This window comes from Haliotis rubra, unplaced genomic scaffold (assembly GCF_003918875.1).
Source record: "Haliotis rubra isolate DU_JTF1 unplaced genomic scaffold, ASM391887v1 Scf472, whole genome shotgun sequence".
NCBI classification, from domain to species: domain Eukaryota; kingdom Metazoa; phylum Mollusca; class Gastropoda; order Lepetellida; family Haliotidae; genus Haliotis; species Haliotis rubra.
In genome coordinates, this window is record NW_025767160.1 from 83,944 (window position 1) to 102,316 (window position 18,373).

The 18,373-nt window shown below is 43.4% G+C and overlaps 1 protein-coding gene across 2 annotated transcripts in view; it reads left to right on the forward strand.

Annotated features, from left to right (window-relative positions):
• LOC124290720 (sodium-dependent multivitamin transporter-like) overlaps positions 1-15,523 on the forward strand; it is a 43,630-nt gene extending 28,107 nt beyond the window's left edge. The window contains exons 12-15 of one of the 2 annotated variants that reach the window (XM_046727525.1): positions 12,415-12,644; positions 13,017-13,117; positions 13,420-13,569; positions 13,761-14,525. In XM_046727525.1, the coding sequence (XP_046583481.1) occupies positions 12,415-12,644; positions 13,017-13,117; positions 13,420-13,556 (468 nt within the window). In that variant the 3' untranslated portion in view covers positions 13,557-13,569; positions 13,761-14,525. Of the gene's footprint in view, positions 1-12,414; positions 12,645-13,016; positions 13,118-13,419; positions 13,570-13,760 lie in introns of both variants that reach the window. The other variant, XM_046727524.1, reaches the window with a different exon arrangement.
• The last annotated feature ends 2,850 nt before the right edge of the window (positions 15,524-18,373 follow it).

Genomic DNA, 18,373 nt, shown 5'->3' on the forward strand with positions numbered 1-18,373 from the left:
GTTATCTTCCTCGGAGACTGTCAGGCATGTTATGCTACTCTCCCTTCGTTATCTTCCTAGGACACTGTCAGGCAGGTAATTCTACTCTCATTGCATTATCTTCCTCGGACACTGTGAGGCAGGTAGTTCTACTCTCATTGCGTTATTTTCATAAGACACTGTCAGGCAGGTTATTCTACTCTCAATACGTTATCTTCCTCGGACACTGTCAGGCAGGTCAATCCACTCTCATTACGTTATCTTCCTAGGACACTGTCAGGCAGGTAATTCTACTTTCATTACGTTATCTTCCTAGGACACTGTCAGGCAGATAATTCTACTCTCTTTGCGTTATCTTCCAAGGACACTGTCAGGCACGTTATTCTGCTCTCATTACATTATCTTCCTCGGACAATGTCGGGCAGGTTATTCTACTCTCATTGCATTATTTTCCTAGGAGCATCGTGTGCGTTATTCTACTCTCATTACGTTCTCTTCCTAGGACACTGTCAGACAGGTTATTCTACTCTCATTACGTTATCTTCCTAGGACACTGTCAGACAGGTAATTCTGCTCTCAATACGTTATCTTCCTAGGACACTGTCAGACAGGTTATTCTACTCTCAATACGTTATCTTCCTCGGACACTGTCAGCAGGTAATTCTACTTTCATTACACGCTATCTTCATAGGACACTTGTCAGGCAGGTTATTTTACTCTCATTACGTTATCTTCCTCGGACACTGTCAGGCAGGTAATTCTACTCTCATTACGTTATCTTCCTCGGACACTGTCAGGCAGGTTATTCTACTCTCATTGCATTATTTTCCTAGGAGCATCGCGGTTATTCTACTCTACTCATTACGTTATCTTCCTAGGACACTGTCAGACAGGTCATTCTACTCTCAATCACGTTATCTTCCTCGGACACTGTCAGGCAGGTAATTCTACTCTCAATACGTTATCTTCCTCGGACACTGTCAGGCAGGTAATTCTACTTTCATTACGTTATCTTCCTAGGACACTGTCAGACAGGTTATTCTACTCTCATTACGTTATCTTCCTAGGACACTGTCAGACAGGTAATTCTACTCTCAATACGTTATCTTCCTAGGACACTGTCAGACAGGTTATTCTACTCTCAATACGTTATCTTCCTCGGACACTGTCAGGCAGGTAATTCTACTCTCATTACGTTATCTTCATAGGACACTTGTCAGGCAGGTTATTTTACTCTCATTACGTTATCTTCCTCGGACACTGTCACGGAGGTAATTCTACTCTCATTACGTTATCTTCCTCGGACACTGTCAGGCAGGGAATTCCAATCTCATTACATTATCTTCCTCGGACACTGTCAGGCAGGTAATTCTACTCTCATTACGTTATCTTCCTCGGACACTGTCAGGCATGTTATTCTACTCTCATTACGTTATCTTCCTCGGACACTGTAAGGCAGATCATTCTACTCTCATTACATTATCTTCCTCGGACAATGTAAGGCAGGTAATTCTTCTCTCATTGCGTTTTCTTCCTCGGACACTGTCTGGCAGGTGATTCTACTGTCATTACATTATCTTCCTCGGACACTGTCAGGCAGGTAGTTCTACTCTCATTGCGTTATTTTCATAGGACACTGTCAGGCAGGTAATACTACTCTCATTACATTTTCTTCCTAGGACACTGTCAGGCAGGTAATTTGACTCTCAATACGTTATCTTCCTCAGGCACTCTCAGGCAGGTAATTCTACTCTCATTACGTTATCTTCCTAGGACACTGTCAAGCAGGTAATTCGACTCTCAATACGTTATCTTCCTAGGACACTGTCAGGCAGGTAATTCTACTCTCCTTACGTTATCTTCCTCGACACTGTCCGGGAGCTAATTCTACTCATTACGTTATCTTCCTCAGACACTGTCAAGCATGTAATTCCAATCTCATTACGTTATCTTCCTCGGACACTGTCAGGCAGGTAATTCTACTCTCATTACATTATCTTCCTCGGACACCGTCAGGCAGGTAACTCTACTCTCATTACGTTATCTTCCTCGGACACTGTCAGGCAGGTAACTCTATTCTCATTACGTTATCTTCCTCGGACAATGTCGGGCATGTTATTCTACTCTCATTACATTATCTTCCTCGGACACTGTCAGGCAGGTAACTCTACTCTCATTACGTTATCTTCCTCGGACACCGTCAGGCAGATTATTCTACTTTCATTGCGTTATCTTCCTCGGACACCGTTAGGCATGTTATTCTACTCTCATTACGTTATCTTCCTCGGACACTGTCAGGCAGGTAACTCTACTCTCATTACGTTATCTTCCTCGGACACTGTAAGGCAGGTAATTCTTCTCTCATTGCGTTTTTCTTCCTCGGACACTCTCAGGCAGGTAACTCTACTCTCATTGCGGTATTTTTCAGGACACTGTCAGGCAGGTAATCTACTCTCATTACATTATCTTCCTCGGACAGGTGTCAGGCATGTAGTTCTACTCTCATTGCGTTATTTTCATAGAACACTGTCAGACAGGTAATTCTACTCTCATTACGTTATCTTCCTCGGACACCGTCAGGCAGGTAACTCTACTCATTACGTTATCGTCCTCGGACACCGTCGGGCAGGTTATTCTACTCTCAATACGTTATCTTCCTCGGACACTGTCAGGCAGGTAATTCTACTCTCATTACGTTATATTCCTCGAGACTGTCAGGCAGGTAATTCTACTCTCAATCACGTTATCTTCCTAGGACACTGTCAGGCAGGTAACTCTACTCTCATTACGTTATCTTCCCAGGACACTGTCAGGCAGGTAATTCTACTCTCATTACGTTATCTTCCTAGGGCACTGTCAGGCAGGTAACTCTACTCTCAATACGTTATCTTCCTAAGACACTGTCAGGCAGGTAATTCTACTCTCAATACCTTATCTTCCTAGGACACTGTCAGGCAGGTAATTCTACTCTCAATACGTTATCTTCCTAGGACACTGTCAGGCAGGTAAGTCTACTCTCAATACGTTATCTTCCTAGGACACTGTCAGGCAGGTTATTTTACTCTCATAACGTTATCTTCCTCAGGCACTGTCAGGCATGTAATTCTACTCTCATTGCGTTATTTTCATTAGACACTGTCAGGCAGGAAATTCTACTCTCAATACGTTATCTTCCTAGGACACTGTCAGGCAGGTTATTTTACTCTCATAACGTTATCTTCCTCGGACACTGTCAGGCAGGTTATTCTACTCTCATTACGTTATCTTCCTAGGACACTGTCAGGAAGGTTATTCTACTCTCATTACGTTATCTTCCTAGGAGCATCGTGTGTAACCCTACTCTCATTACGTCATCTTCATAGGACACTGTCAGGCAGGTAATTCTCTCATTACGTTATCTTCCTCGAACACCGTCAGGCAGGTAATTCTACTCATTCACGTTATCTTCCTCGGACACTGTCAGGCAGGTAACTCTACTCTCATTACGTTATCTTCCTCGGAGACTGTCAGGCATGTTATGCTACTCTCCCTGCGTTATCTTCCTAGGACACTGTCAGGCAGGTATTTCTACTCTCATTGCATTATCTTCCTCGGACACTGTGAGGCAGGTAGTTCTACTCTCATTGCGTTATTTTCATAAGACACTGTCAGGCAGGTTATTCTACTCTCAATACGTTATCTTCCTCGGACACTGTCAGGCAGGTCAATCCACTCTCATTACGTTATCTTCCTAGGACACTGTCAGGCAGGTAATTCTACTTTCATTACGTTATCTTCCTAGGACACTGTCAGGCAGATAATTCTACTCTCTTTGCGTTATCTTCCAAGGACACTGTCAGGCAGGTTATTCTGCTCTCATTACATTATCTTCCTCGGACAATGTCGGGCAGGTTATTCTACTCTCATTACATTATCTTCCTCGGACACTGTCGAACAGGTAACTCTACTCATTACGCTATCTTCCTCGGACACTGTCAGGCAGATTATTCTACTTTCATTGCGTTATCTTCCTCGGACACTGTTAGGCATGTTATTCTACTCTCATTACGTTATCTTCCTCGACACTGTCAGGCGGGTAACTCACTCTCATTACGTTATCTTCCTCGGACACTGTAAGGCAGGTAATTCTTCTCTCATTGCGTTTTCTTCCTCGGACACTCTCAGGCAGGTAACTCTACTCTCATTGCGGTATTTTCATAGGACACTGTCAGGCAGGTAATTCTACTCTCATTACATTATCTTCCTCGGACAGTGTCAGGCATGTAGTTCTACTCTCATTGCGTTATTTTCATAGAACACTGTCAGACAGGTAATTCTACTCTCATTACGTTATCTTCCTCGGACACTGTCAGGCAGGTAACTCTACTCTCATTACGTTATCGTCCTCGGACACTGTCGGGCAGGTTATTCTCTCAATAACGTTATCTTCCTCGGACACTGTCAGGCAGGTAATTCTACTCTCATTCACGTTATATTCTTCTTCGAGACTGTCAGGCAGGTAATTCTACTCTCAATCACGTTATCTTCCTAGGACACTGTCAGGCAGGTAACTCTACTCTCATTACGTTATCTTCCTAGGACACTGTCAGGCAGGTAATTCTACTCTCATTACGTTATCTTCCTAGGGCACTGTCAGGCAGGTAACTCTACTCTCAATACGTTATCTTCCTAAGACACCGTCAGGCAGGTAATTCTACTCTCAATACCTTATCTTCCTAGGACACCTGTCAGGCAGGTAATTCTACTCTCAATACGTTATCTTCCTAGGACACTGTCAGCAGCAGGTAAGTCTACTCTCAATCGTTATCTTCCTAGGACACTGTCAGGCAGGTTATTTTACTCTCATAACGTTATCTTCCTCAGGCACTGTCAGGCATGTAATTCTACTCTCATTGCGTTATTTTCATTAGACACTGTCAGGCAGGAAATTCTACTCTCAATACGTTATCTTCCTAGGACACTGTCAGGCAGGTTATTTTACTCTCATAACGTTATCTTCCTCGGACACTGTCAGGCAGGTTATTCTACTCTCATTACGTTATCTTCCTAGGACACTGTCAGGAAGGTTATTCTACTCTCATTACGTTATCTTCCTAGGAGCATCGTGTGTAACCCTACTCTCATTACGTCATCTTCATAGGACACTGTCAGGCAGGTAATTCTACTCTCATTACGTTATCTTCCTCGAACACTGTCAGGCAGGTAATTCTACTCTCATTACGTTATCTTCCTCGGACACTGTCAGGCAGGTAACTCTACTCTCATTACGTTATCTTCCTCGGAGACTGTCAGGCATGTTATGCTACTCTCCCTGCGTTATCTTCCTAGGACACTGTCAGGCAGGTAATTCTACTCTCATTGCATTATCTTCCTCGGACACTGTGAGGCAGGTAGTTCTACTCTCATTGCGTTATTTTCATAAGACACTGTCAGGCAGGTTATTCTACTCTCAATACGTTATCTTCCTCGGACACTGTCAGGCAGGTTATTCTACTCTCATTACGTTATCTTCCTAGGACACTGTCAGGAAGGTTATTCTACTCTCATTACGTTATCTTCCTAGGAGCATCGTGTGTAACCCTACTCTCATTACGTCATCTTCATAGGACACTGTCAGGCAGGTAATTCTACTCTCATTACGTTATCTTCCTCGAACACTGTCAGGCAGGTAATTCTACTCTCATTACGTTATCTTCCTCGGACACTGTCAGGCAGGTAACTCTACTCTCATTACGTTATCTTCCTCGGAGACTGTCAGGCATGTTATGCTACTCTCCCTGCGTTATCTTCCTAGGACACTGTCAGGCAGGTAATTCTACTCTCATTGCATTATCTTCCTCGGACACTGTGAGGCAGGTAGTTCTACTCTCATTGCGTTATTTTCATAAGACACTGTCAGGCAGGTTATTCTACTCTCAATACGTTATCTTCCTCGGACACTGTCAGGCAGGTCAATCCACTCTCATTACGTTATCTTCCTAGGACACTGTCAGGCAGGTAATTCTACTTTCATTACGTTATCTTCCTAGGACACTGTCAGGCAGATAATTCTACTCTCTTTGCGTTATCTTCCAAGGACACTGTCAGGCAGGTTATTCTGCTCTCATTACATTATCTTCCTCGGACAATGTCGGGCAGGTTATTCTACTCTCATTACATTATCTTCCTCGGACACTGTCAGGCAGGTAACTCTACTCTCATTACGTTATCTTCCTCGGACACTGTCAGGCAGATTATTCTACTTTCATTGCGTTATCTTCCTCGGACACTGTTAGGCATGTTATTCTACTCTCATTACGTTATCTTCCTCGGACACTGTCAGGCAGGTAACTCTACTCTCATTACGTTATCTTCCTCGGACACTGTAAGGCAGGTAATTCTTCTCTCATTGCGTTTTCTTCCTCGGACACTCTCAGGCAGGTAACTCTACTCTCATTGCGGTATTTTCATAGGACACTGTCAGGCAGGTAATTCTACTCTCATTACATTATCTTCCTCGGACAGTGTCAGGCATGTAGTTCTACTCTCATTGCGTTATTTTCATAGAACACTGTCAGACAGGTAATTCTACTCTCATTACGTTATCTTCCTCGGACACTGTCAGGCAGGTAACTCTACTCTCATTACGTTATCGTCCTCGGACACTGTCGGGCAGGTTATTCTACTCTCAATACGTTATCTTCCTCGGACACTGTCAGGCAGGTAATTCTACTCTCATTACGTTATATTCCTTCGAGACTGTCAGGCAGGTAATTCTACTCTCAATACGTTATCTTCCTAGGACACTGTCAGGCAGGTAACTCTACTCTCATTACGTTATCTTCCTAGGACACTGTCAGGCAGGTAATTCTACTCTCATTACGTTATCTTCCTAGGGCACTGTCAGGCAGGTAACTCTACTCTCAATACGTTATCTTCCTAAGACACTGTCAGGCAGGTAATTCTACTCTCAATACCTTATCTTCCTAGGACACTGTCAGGCAGGTAATTCTACTCTCAATACGTTATCTTCCTAGGACACTGTCAGGCAGGTAAGTCTACTCTCAATACGTTATCTTCCTAGGACACTGTCAGGCAGGTTATTTTACTCTCATAACGTTATCTTCCTCAGGCACTGTCAGGCATGTAATTCTACTCTCATTGCGTTATTTTCATTAGACACTGTCAGGCAGGAAATTCTACTCTCAATACGTTATCTTCCTAGGACACTGTCAGGCAGGTTATTTTACTCTCATAACGTTATCTTCCTCGGACACTGTCAGGCAGGTTATTCTACTCATTACGTTATCTTCCTAGGACACTGTCAGGAAGGTTATTCTACTCTCATTACGTTATCTTCCTAGGAGCATCGTGGTGTAACCCTACTCATTACGTCATCTTCATAGGACACTGTCAGGCAGGTAATTCTACTCTCATTACGTTATCTTCCTCGAACACTGTCAGGCAGGTAATTCTACTCTCATTACGTTATCTTCCTCGGACACTGTCAGGCAGGTAACTCTACTCTCATTACGTTATCTTCCTCGGAGACTGTCAGGCATGTTATGCTACTCTCCCTGCGTTATCTTCCTAGGACACTGTCAGGCAGGTAATTCTACTCTCATTGCATTATCTTCCTCGGACACTGTGAGGCAGGTAGTTCTACTCTCATTGCGTTATTTTCATAAGACACTGTCAGGCAGGTTATTCTACTCTCAATACGTTATCTTCCTCGGACACTGTCAGGCAGGTCAATCCACTCTCATTACGTTATCTTCCTAGGACACTGTCAGGCAGGTAATTCTACTTTCATTACGTTATCTTCCTAGGACACTGTCAGGCAGATAATTCTACTCTCTTTGCGTTATCTTCCAAGGACACTGTCAGGCGGGTAATTCTACTCTCATTACGTTATCTTCCTCGGACAATGTCGGGCAGGTTATTCTACTCTCATTGCATTATTTTCCTAGGAGCATCGTAAAGTATGCTATTCTACTCTCATTAACGTTCTCTTCCTAGGACACTGTCAGACAGGTTATTCTACTCTCATTACGTTATCTTCCTAGGACACCTGTCAGGCAGTAATTCTACTCTCAATACGTTATCTTCCTAGGACACTGTCAGGCAGGTAATTCTACTCTCAATACGTTATCTTCCTCGGACACTGTCAGGCAGGTAATTCTACTTTCATTACGTTATCTTCATAGGACACTGTCAGGCAGGTTATTCTACTCTCATTACGTTATCTTCCTCGGACACTGTCAGGCAGGTAATCTCTACTCTCATTACGTTATCTTCCTCGGACACTGTCAGGCAGGTTATTCTACTCATTGCATTATTTTCCTAGGACACGTCAGGCAGGTATTCTACTCTCATTACGTTATCTTCCTAGGACACTGTCAGACAGGTTATTCTACTCTCAATACGTTATCTTCCTCGGACACTGTCAGGCAGGTAATTCTACTCTCAATACGTTATCTTCCTCGGACACTGTCAGGCAGGTAATTCTACTCTCATTACGTTATCTTCCTAGGACACTGTCAGGACAGGTTATTCTACTCTCATTACGTTATCTTCCTAGGACACTGTCAGGCAGGTAATTCTACTCTCAATACGTTATCTTCCTAGGACACTGTCAGACAGGTTATTCTACTCTCAATACGTTATCTTCCTCGGACACTGTCAGGCAGGTAATTCTACTCTCATTACGTTATCTTCATAGGACACTGTCAGGCAGGTTATTTTACTCTCATTACGTTATCTTCCTCGGACACTGTCACGGAGGTAATTCTACTCTCATTACGTTATCTTCCTCGGACACTGTCAGGCAGGGAATTCCAATCTCATTACATTATCTTCCTCGGACACTGTCAGGCAGGTAATTCTACTCTCATTACATTATCTTCCTCGGACACTGTCAGGCAGGTAACTCTACTCTCATTACGTTATCTTCCTCGGACACTGTCAGGCAGGTAACTCTACTCTTATTACGTTATCTTCCTCGGACAATGTCGGGCATGTTATTCTACTCTCATTACGTTTACTTCCTCGGACAGTGTCAGGCAGGTAACTCTACTCTCATTACGTTATCTTCCTCGGAAACTGTCGGGCAGGTTATTCTACTCTCATTACGTTATCTTCCTCGGACACTGTCAGGCAGGTAACTCTACTTTCATTACGTTATCTTCCTCAGACACTGTCAGGCAGGTAACCCTACTCTCATTACGTTATCTTCCTAGAACACTGTCAGGCAGGTTATTCTACTCTCATTACGTTATCTTCCTATGGGCATCGTGTGTAATCCTACTCTCATTACGTCATCTCCGCGGACACTGTCAGGCAGGTAATTCTACTCTCATTACGTTATCTTCCAAGGACACTGTCAGGTAGGTTATTCTACTCTCATTACGTTATCTTCCTCGGACACTGTCAGGCAGGTAACTCTACTCTCATTGCGTTATCTTCCTAGGACACTGTCAGGCAGGTAATTCTACTCTCATTACATTATCTTCCTAGGACACTGTCAGGCATGTAGTTCTACTCTCATTGCGTTATTTTCATAGGACACTGTCAGGCAGGTAATTCTACTCTCATTACATTATCTTCCTCGGACACTGTCAGGCAGGTAGTTCTACTCTCATTGCGTTATTTTCATAGGACACTGTCAGGCAGGTAATTCTACTCTCAATACGTTATCTTCCTCGGACACTGTCAGGCAGGTAATTCTACTCTCATTACGTTATCTTCCTCGGACACTGTCAGGCAGGTTATTCTACTCTCATTACGTTATCTTCCTCGGACACTGTCAGGCAGATTATTCTACTCTCATTACATTATCTTCCTCGGACAATGTAAGGCAGGTAATTCTTCTCTCATTGCGTTTTCTTCCTCGGACACTGTCAGGCAGGTAACTCTACTCTCATTGCGTTATTTTCCTAGGACACTGTCAGGCAGGTAATTCTACTGTCATTACATTATCTTCCTCGGACACTGTCAGGCAGGTAATTCTACTCTCATTACGTTATCTTCCTAGGACACTGTCAGGCAGGTAATTCTACTCTCATTACGTTATCTTCCTAGGACACTGTCAGGCAGGTAATTTGACTCTCAATACGTTATCTTCCTCAGGCACTGTCAGGCAGGTAATTCTACTCTCATTACGTTATCTTCCTAGGACACTGTCAGGCAGGTAATTCTACTCTCAATACGTTATCTTCCTAGGACACTGTCAGGCAGGTAATTCTACTCTCATTACGTTATCTTCCTCGGACACTGTCGGGCAGGTAATTCTACTCTCATTACGTTATCTTCCTCAGACACTGTCAAGCATGTAATTCCAATCTCATTACGTTATCTTCCTCGGACACTGTCAGGCAGGTAATTCTACTCTCATTACGTTATCTTCCTAGGACACTGTCAGGCAGGTAATTCTACTCTCATTACGTTATCTTCCTCGGACACTGTCAGGCAGGTAACTCTACTCTCATTACGTTATCTTCCTCGGACAATGTCAGGCATGTTATTCTACTCTCATTACGTTATCTTCCTCGGACACTGTCAGGCAGGTAACTCTACTCTCATTACGTTATCTTCCTCGGACACTGTCAGGCAGGTAATTCTACTCTCATTACGTTATCTTCCTCGGACACTGTCAGGCAGGTAATTCTACTCTCATTACGTTATCTTCCTCGGACACTGTCAGGCAGGTAATTCTACTCTCATTGCGTTATCTTCATAGGACACTGTCAGGCAGGTAATTCTACTCTCATTACGTTATCTTCCTCGGACACTGTCAGGCAGGTAATTCTACTCTCATTACGTTATCTTCCTAGGACACTGTCAGGCAGGTAATTCTACTCTCATTACGTTATCTTCCTAGGACACTGTCAGGCAGGTAATTCTACTCTCATTACGTTATCTTCCTCGGACACTGTCAGGCAGGTTATTCTACTCTCATTACGTTATCTTCCTAGGACACTGTCAGGCAGGTAACTCTACTCTCATTACGTTATCTTCCTCAGACACTGTCAGGCAGGTAATTCTACTCTCATTACGTTATCTTCCTAGGACACTGTCAGGCAGGTAATTCTACTCTCAATACGTTATCTTCCTAGGACACTGTCAGGCAGGTAATTCTACTCTCATTACGTTATCTTCCTAGGACACTGTCAGGCAGGTAATTCTACTCTCATATACGTTATCTTCCTCGGACACTGTCAGGCAGGTAATTCTACTCTCATTACGTTATCTTCCTTAGACACTGTCAGGCAGGTAATTCTACTCTCAATACGTTATCTTCCTAGGACACTGTCAGGCAGGTAATTCTACTCTCATTACGTTATCTTCCTAGGACACTGTCAGGCAGGTAATTCTACTCTCATTACGTTATCTTCCTAGGACACTGTCAGGCAGGTAACTCTACTCTCATTACGTTATCTTCCTCGGACACTGTCAGGCAGGTAATTCTACTCTCAATACGTTATCTTCCTAGGACACTGTCAGGCAGGTAATTCTACTCTCAATACGTTATCTTCCTAGGACACTGTCAGGCAGGTAATTTTACTCTCAATACGTTATCTTCCTAGGACACTGTCAGGCAGGTAATTCTACTCTCAATGCGTTATCTTCACTAGGACACTGTCAGGCAGGTAATTCTACTCTCAATACGTTATCTTCCTAGGACACTGTCAGGCAGGTTATTTTACTCTCATAACGTTATCTTCCTAGGACACTGTCAGGCAGGTTATTCTACTCTCATTACGTTATCTTCCTAGGACACTGTCAGGAAGGTTATTCTACTCTCATTACGTTATCTTCCTAGGAGCATCGTGTGTAACCCTACTCTCATTACGTCATCTTCATAGGACACTGTCAGGCAGGTAATTCTACTCTCATTACGTTATCTTCCTCGAACACTGTCAGGCAGGTAATTCTACTCTCATTACGTTATCTTCCTCGGACACTGTCAGGCAGGTTACTCTACTCTCATTACGTTATCTTCCTCGGACACTGTCAGGCAGGTAATTCTACTCTCATTGCGTTATCTTCCTAGGACACTGTCAGGCAGGTAATTCTACTCTCATTGCATTATCTTCCTCGGACACTGTCAGGCAGGTTATTCTACTCTCATTACGTTATCTTCCTCGGACACTGTCAGGCAGGTAATTCTACTCTCATTACGTTATCTTCCTAGGACACTGTCAGGCAGGTAATTCTACTTTCATTACGTTATCTTCCTAGGACACTGTCAGGCAGATAATTCTACTCTCTTTGCGTTATCTTCCAAGGACACTGTCAGGCAGGTTATTCTGCTCTCATTACATTATCTTCCTCGGACAATGTCGGGCAGGTAATTCTACTCTCAATACGTTATCTTCCTCCGACATTCACTCTTCTTAAGGGTTTATATCACATGTATATTTCTTGTGATATCACTATCTACCCCATCTCTGACAGGGAGCCGGCGCCGGCCTGGGCACCAGCCTCGTTATGATGTTCTGGATCGGTATAGGAGCCCAGGTGTACAAACCCCCTCAACCCAAGCCTCCTACCAACATCACAGGCTGCAACTGGAACCTCACAACGACAGTCGCACCTGTCACCGTCTCTGGTGTTATGTCCTCCATATCTACAGTCGCCACGACGACACTCAACAACGCCACAACCGTGGCAGCTACTGTAGAAAGGTTAATCAGTTGTATTACAAGTTTTTTCTGGACGGTTTGGGTCGGTGGTCGAAAAGATGAGATAGTTTGTAAAGTTTCAGGTTTCAGATAGAGGAAAATTGTTTCTGAAGTTGCGCTTCTGGTTTGTTTGACAGGAATGTTGGAAAATGTAAAATGTTGTTAGTCAGTCAAAATAAATCATTGTTTCAGTACTTATCACATTCAATTTGTAATGAGGCTCTTTTCATAATAGCGATTATCAGACTTTGTTGTACAGAAAGCCTACATTAAAACAAAACTTAGAAATGGTATATGGTATGCCGAGTTGTCGAGAGATTCTAACCGTAATGAATGTCGTAAGTAATACTGCAACGTTATCGCATTCCGTCTTAGGTCACCTGACTACTATCTCTACACCCTGTCCTATCTGTGGTACAGCGCCACCGCCGTCCTCATTGTCGTCGTCGTCGGTCTCATCGTCAGCTTCCTCACAGGTACGTCGCAGCAACACACAAAACAGCCTGCCTCGTACATAACCCTTCCATAGCTGGATGATACATCTTCATGTGTACACCAATATTACTACTATCATCCAGCGAGGGCAACGGTCCAAGATGTAGTCTTATCCTGTAAGCGATCGATCGCCACGCAAAGTATCTGGGTTCGAGTCTCCTAATAGGCACATTGTGTGAAACTGATGTCCCCGCCCTGATATTTGCCAAAAGTGGTTACATCCATACATGGTACGTAACACTGGACTTAAAACGAACATATATTGGACTGCTGCCTGTTCCAGGTCCCACCAAGGCGTCCTCCGTCGACCCCCGCCTCATCTGCCCAATCTTCGATATCGTCTTCCCCTTCTCTTTCCTGCCGGAATGCATCAGAAAGCCTCTGCGTTTTGGCGTCAACCACGAAGGGGTGGGTATTTGACTTCATCATTAAGGTTTGGTCGTCAACCACGAAGGGTGGGTATTTGACTTCATCATTAAGGTTTGGTCGTCAACCACGAAGGGGTGAGTATTTGACTTCATCATAAAGGTTTGGTCGTCAACCACGAAAGGGTGGGTATTTGACTTCATCATTAAGGTTTGGTCGTCAACCACGAAGGTGTGAGTATTTGACTTCATCATTAAGGTTTGGTCGTCAGGGGTGAGTATCAAGGTTAATCAACGACATGGCGTGGGCCAGCACTAAATACACAGCAGCCTACTACAAGGAGCCAGCCAAATACATTCATCTTGTAACATGGGGCTGGGTGTTATCGTGACACGGTAGCTTATATCGTTACTCCAACATTCAGACACTGGCTGCAATATTACTGACACGGTAGCTTACATCGCTCCTCCAACATTCAGACAATGACTGCAATATTCCCGACACGGCGTACATCCACTCTAGGTAGGCCTGTACATGTATGGCTACATCCTCTCACGCTTCAGACAAGATAAGGTTTACATAATCTATACATGTTATGAAGGCTGATGCAGCGTAAACAACAATATATCTGCTACCAAAGTCATCACGTACAGCATTCCGCTGATGACAGACCAAATAGTGATGAAGAGAGGCGGTCGTGTTCCGGCTTGTGACATCAAGAGATCGCCAGGCAGTTTACAACATGGCTGTACTTGGTCCAGAGCCCTATGATCGTGGGTTCGAATCCAGTTTCAGACGATTTTATTTGTAGGTTTGTCATTACGTGCATATTGCTTGTGTCACCAAAGCGTTAAAGATGCAAGGCCTGCATCAGTTCAGGCTGTCCTACAACACTACACTGACGGGCCCTGATACAACTTAAGTGATGTTCCAAACTCATTCACTGACTCTCTCTCACTTACAGAAGTACGACAGGCCCAGCCTGTCTTGCAAGATGACCCCTGCCGAACTGAAGGCTGGCGAGCAGTACCGACACAGCGGCGGCCCGGTGCACATCGGTACACACGAGGTAGAGAAGGGGGAGGGGCTGGACAAGAACGGTCTGGGAGGTGGGGCCGACAATCCAGGATTCGACCCACCGCCGTACAGTGAAACGTTTGAACAACCCAGTACACGGCTATGAGAAAGGTTGTAAATGGTGCATAGTATACAAAAGTTCTGTTCTAGATATCTCCACATCTCTAACAAATCCCAGTGACTCCAACATATCTGTTTGTGCCGCGCTACGGGATGGCTCAGTAGGATGCAATGTTCCAAGAATGATGCTCGAACAGAGTACAAACCTGGACTCAGATGATTGCGGTATTGTTTATCTCCGTGGATACATAACATGTTTGTTTGGCGTAGGACTTAACGCGTGATATAACCTTAGGGCGTGTACAGCTGTATACAATCAGACAATAATATGTCGAGGAACAGTTTACGTTTGCTCCACTAAATTCTTAATTTGAAGAAAATAATTCACAAAATCATCAAGCTTAATGACCATGTCAACATTATTAGCATCAATTGAATAAAAAGGCAGCGCATCCCTGCAGTACCTCCCCACCCAAATGTTTGTTAAAACATTAAAACCGAGCAGGTGACTGACTCTCCAAGTATACGATCTGTAACGAGAGTTTTCAACTCATATTGCAATGATCCTGTAATGCTATTAATGTCTTTGGTTGCTGGGTGACGCGGCGCCCACTGAAATGCTCATGTTGACATGTCACGAGTCCCATTGCGAAGGTCAGGCGCGTAGCAAGCCGTTTTTATCGTGTAAGCCCAATAGGTTGCAAAGCTTCATATTTCGATAGTATTGAGGGCTTGCCTATTTTTTTTCAACAATCAATTGTAAGCCCGGGCTTTTTGTTGTAATAGTAGCTACGCCCCTTGCTGTTGTCGGATTATATTAATATTTTCAGATATGTTCACTGTATATTTTTTTAATATTTGAAATAAAGTATATTTCGTATTAAGTTGTATTAATCTCTTCTGGATGTGGCAGTTTAGAACTTTTCTGTTCATGTCACAAATAATATGAAATAGAAACTTGTTTTCACCAAGAAGAAACAGCACAGGATGACGACATTGTTAGCTTGTGGCACAATCAAAATGTATTACTACAAAGAGAACCAGTGACGGGTACTTCTAGCACATATATGTACACGCACCTAAGAATCGTGGACGGCTTCTGTCCTCACTCTGTTTTCATGGCTAAAGACGTGCAGATTCAGTCTCAGAGACCTGGGGCGCTGTAATGTATGCTAGAGGGTCAAGCTCTCAGTCCTCTCCTGGATGTTTCAGTGACATTTGAGACCGGGCGCTGTCTATATTATTGCTAGTTAATTCAAATCAAGCAAAACTGTAAAAATAACTGCGACGTTTCCTGGACGTTTCGCAGAGACCGGGCGCTGTCTGTATGCTAGGAAATCAAGCTCTCTGTTTCCTGGACGTTTCGCAGAGACCAGGCGCTGTCTGTATGCTAGGAAATCAAGCTCTCTGTTTCCTGGACGTTTCGCAGAGACCGGGCGCTGTCTGTATGCTAGGAAATCAAGCTCTCTGTTTCCTGGACGTTTCGTAGAAGACGGGCGCTGTCTGTACATACTATATTATCCATATAGTCATTTTAATGCCGGACCAAACCGACTGAAACCACGCAATTCTGCTGTCTATTTTCAATATTAAAGTGTGAGTGTACTTGTCTCGCTAAACACTGCCTTTAACAGTACATGTATTACAGTTACATTTAGGCTTGTCAACTAATAGTGGGAGGACCGCCCGAGGCGACTATGGTCTCAGACGTTTACGGGACCGGTGGGTAGCCTAATGGTTAAATCGTTCGCTCGTCACGCCGAAGACCCGGGTTCGATTCCCCACATTATTACAATGTGTGAAGCCGATTTCTGGTGTTCCCCGCCGTGATATTGCTGGAATATTGCTAAAGGCGGCGTAAAACTAAATTCACTCACTCACTCAGACGTTTACCACCTTAGTGATACCCACGAGCACGGGGACTGTGCTGACAAATCCTAGATACATAGTCGGGGCTACCCGGGATTCGAAACCCACAACATAAGTTTCGATCTGTACAAAGGTCATCTCTGCCCTCTTAAATTAAACATTGCAAACAAGGGGTGTACCTTATAGTAAGTCCGTTTTCCTCGCTATGTTGGCAATTTCACATAGAAAAATGACAATGCCCTAATACTTGAATATACACCCATCAATTCCGAAATATACAATAGTGATGTCGTCTGACCCTACACAAAACACCATAGCGAGTATGACAAACAACACACTCGACTTGGCGGAGTACCAGTCGGTTTCCCATTTATAACCATGTAAGGAGCCGCGAGTTACCTCCCTTGAGCTGAAAATCCTTCCCTTTCCGCACCTATGGAGACAAGCTGATATAGTGTTCCTGGGCCTAGATTTTCGAAGCTCTCTTAGCATTAAGATAGTCGTAAGTGCCATACATTAACATTAACTTACGACTATCTTAGCGCTAAGAGAGCTTCGAAAATCTAGGCCCTGGTCTGTGGTCTGTCACTTATTAATGGCATAATCTACTTCCATGATGTGGGAAATTATTTGTAACTGGCATTTGTGTAGGGCACTGTTGATTAACTCTGCTGTTTCTGAGGATCACTTTGTTCACCACCGCTATATCTTTCAATCACTTTGCATATAGTGGTTCTGCTGTATGACATTTGGGCTTTACTCAAAGCAATACCTTTTGTAACATTACATTTAAAGTAATACCTGCTGGTATTATTACATTCAAAGTAATACCTGCTGGTATTATTACATTCAAAGTAATACCTGTTGGTATTATTACATTCAAAGCAATACCTGCTGGTATTATTACATTCAAAGCAATACCTGTTGGTATTATTACATTCAAAGCAATACCTGCTGGAATTATTACATTCAAAGCAATACCTGCTGGAATTATTACATTCAAAGCAATACCTGCTGGTATTATTACATTCAAAGTAATTCCTGCTGGTATTATTACATTCAAAGCAATACCTGTTGGTATTATTACATTCAAAGCAATACCTGTTGGTATTATTACATTCAAAACAATACCTGCTGGTATTATTACATTCAAAGTAATACCTGCTGGTATTATTACATTCCAAGCAATACAGGGTCATGTAAGTTTTGGTATTCTTACATTCAAAGCAATACTATAAGGTGTATGCTTCTCTCGAGGGTAATACGGTCTGATGTACGGCTCTTTGTAGCAGTCACAGGGTCGAGACGGTAGGCGGGCGATGTCAACGCTGTAGCAAACAGCGTGTAGAAAGAAACAGCAGAGAGGTATATAGACCCTACCCTAGTACTATATAAAGGATAGTACTAGGGTAGGGTCTATATACCTATATGTCTTTCTAACGCTGTTTCTAAGCGTGACACGCCCCTGTGACTAGGGTGACCTGTTGAGGGGCTGGTTTAACCCCTGAAGGAGACAGGCAAATTGTTATTCTGTGTGCCTTTCCAAATAGTCTAGAAGCTAGACCCGCAAAATGATGAAAATGTGGTGCAGTTCTGGCGAGTGAATGGAATGACTTAGCTTTGATTTTATAGCCGGTTGTCATCAGCTACCGTGCGTGACTACTGTGCTGGGGCCCTTTTTTAAAAGGTGCAACAAGTCATGTCAGTAATATTTTAACCGATAACTGGAGGGTTTAGTTTAATAAATCTGGTTTGGATTGACCGATCTTCATCAAAATAGTAGTTTTGTAGTGCTCAGATCATGATTTAAAATTATCGACAATAATATTATATATATGCTCATCGCCAAATTATTTTGGTAAGGT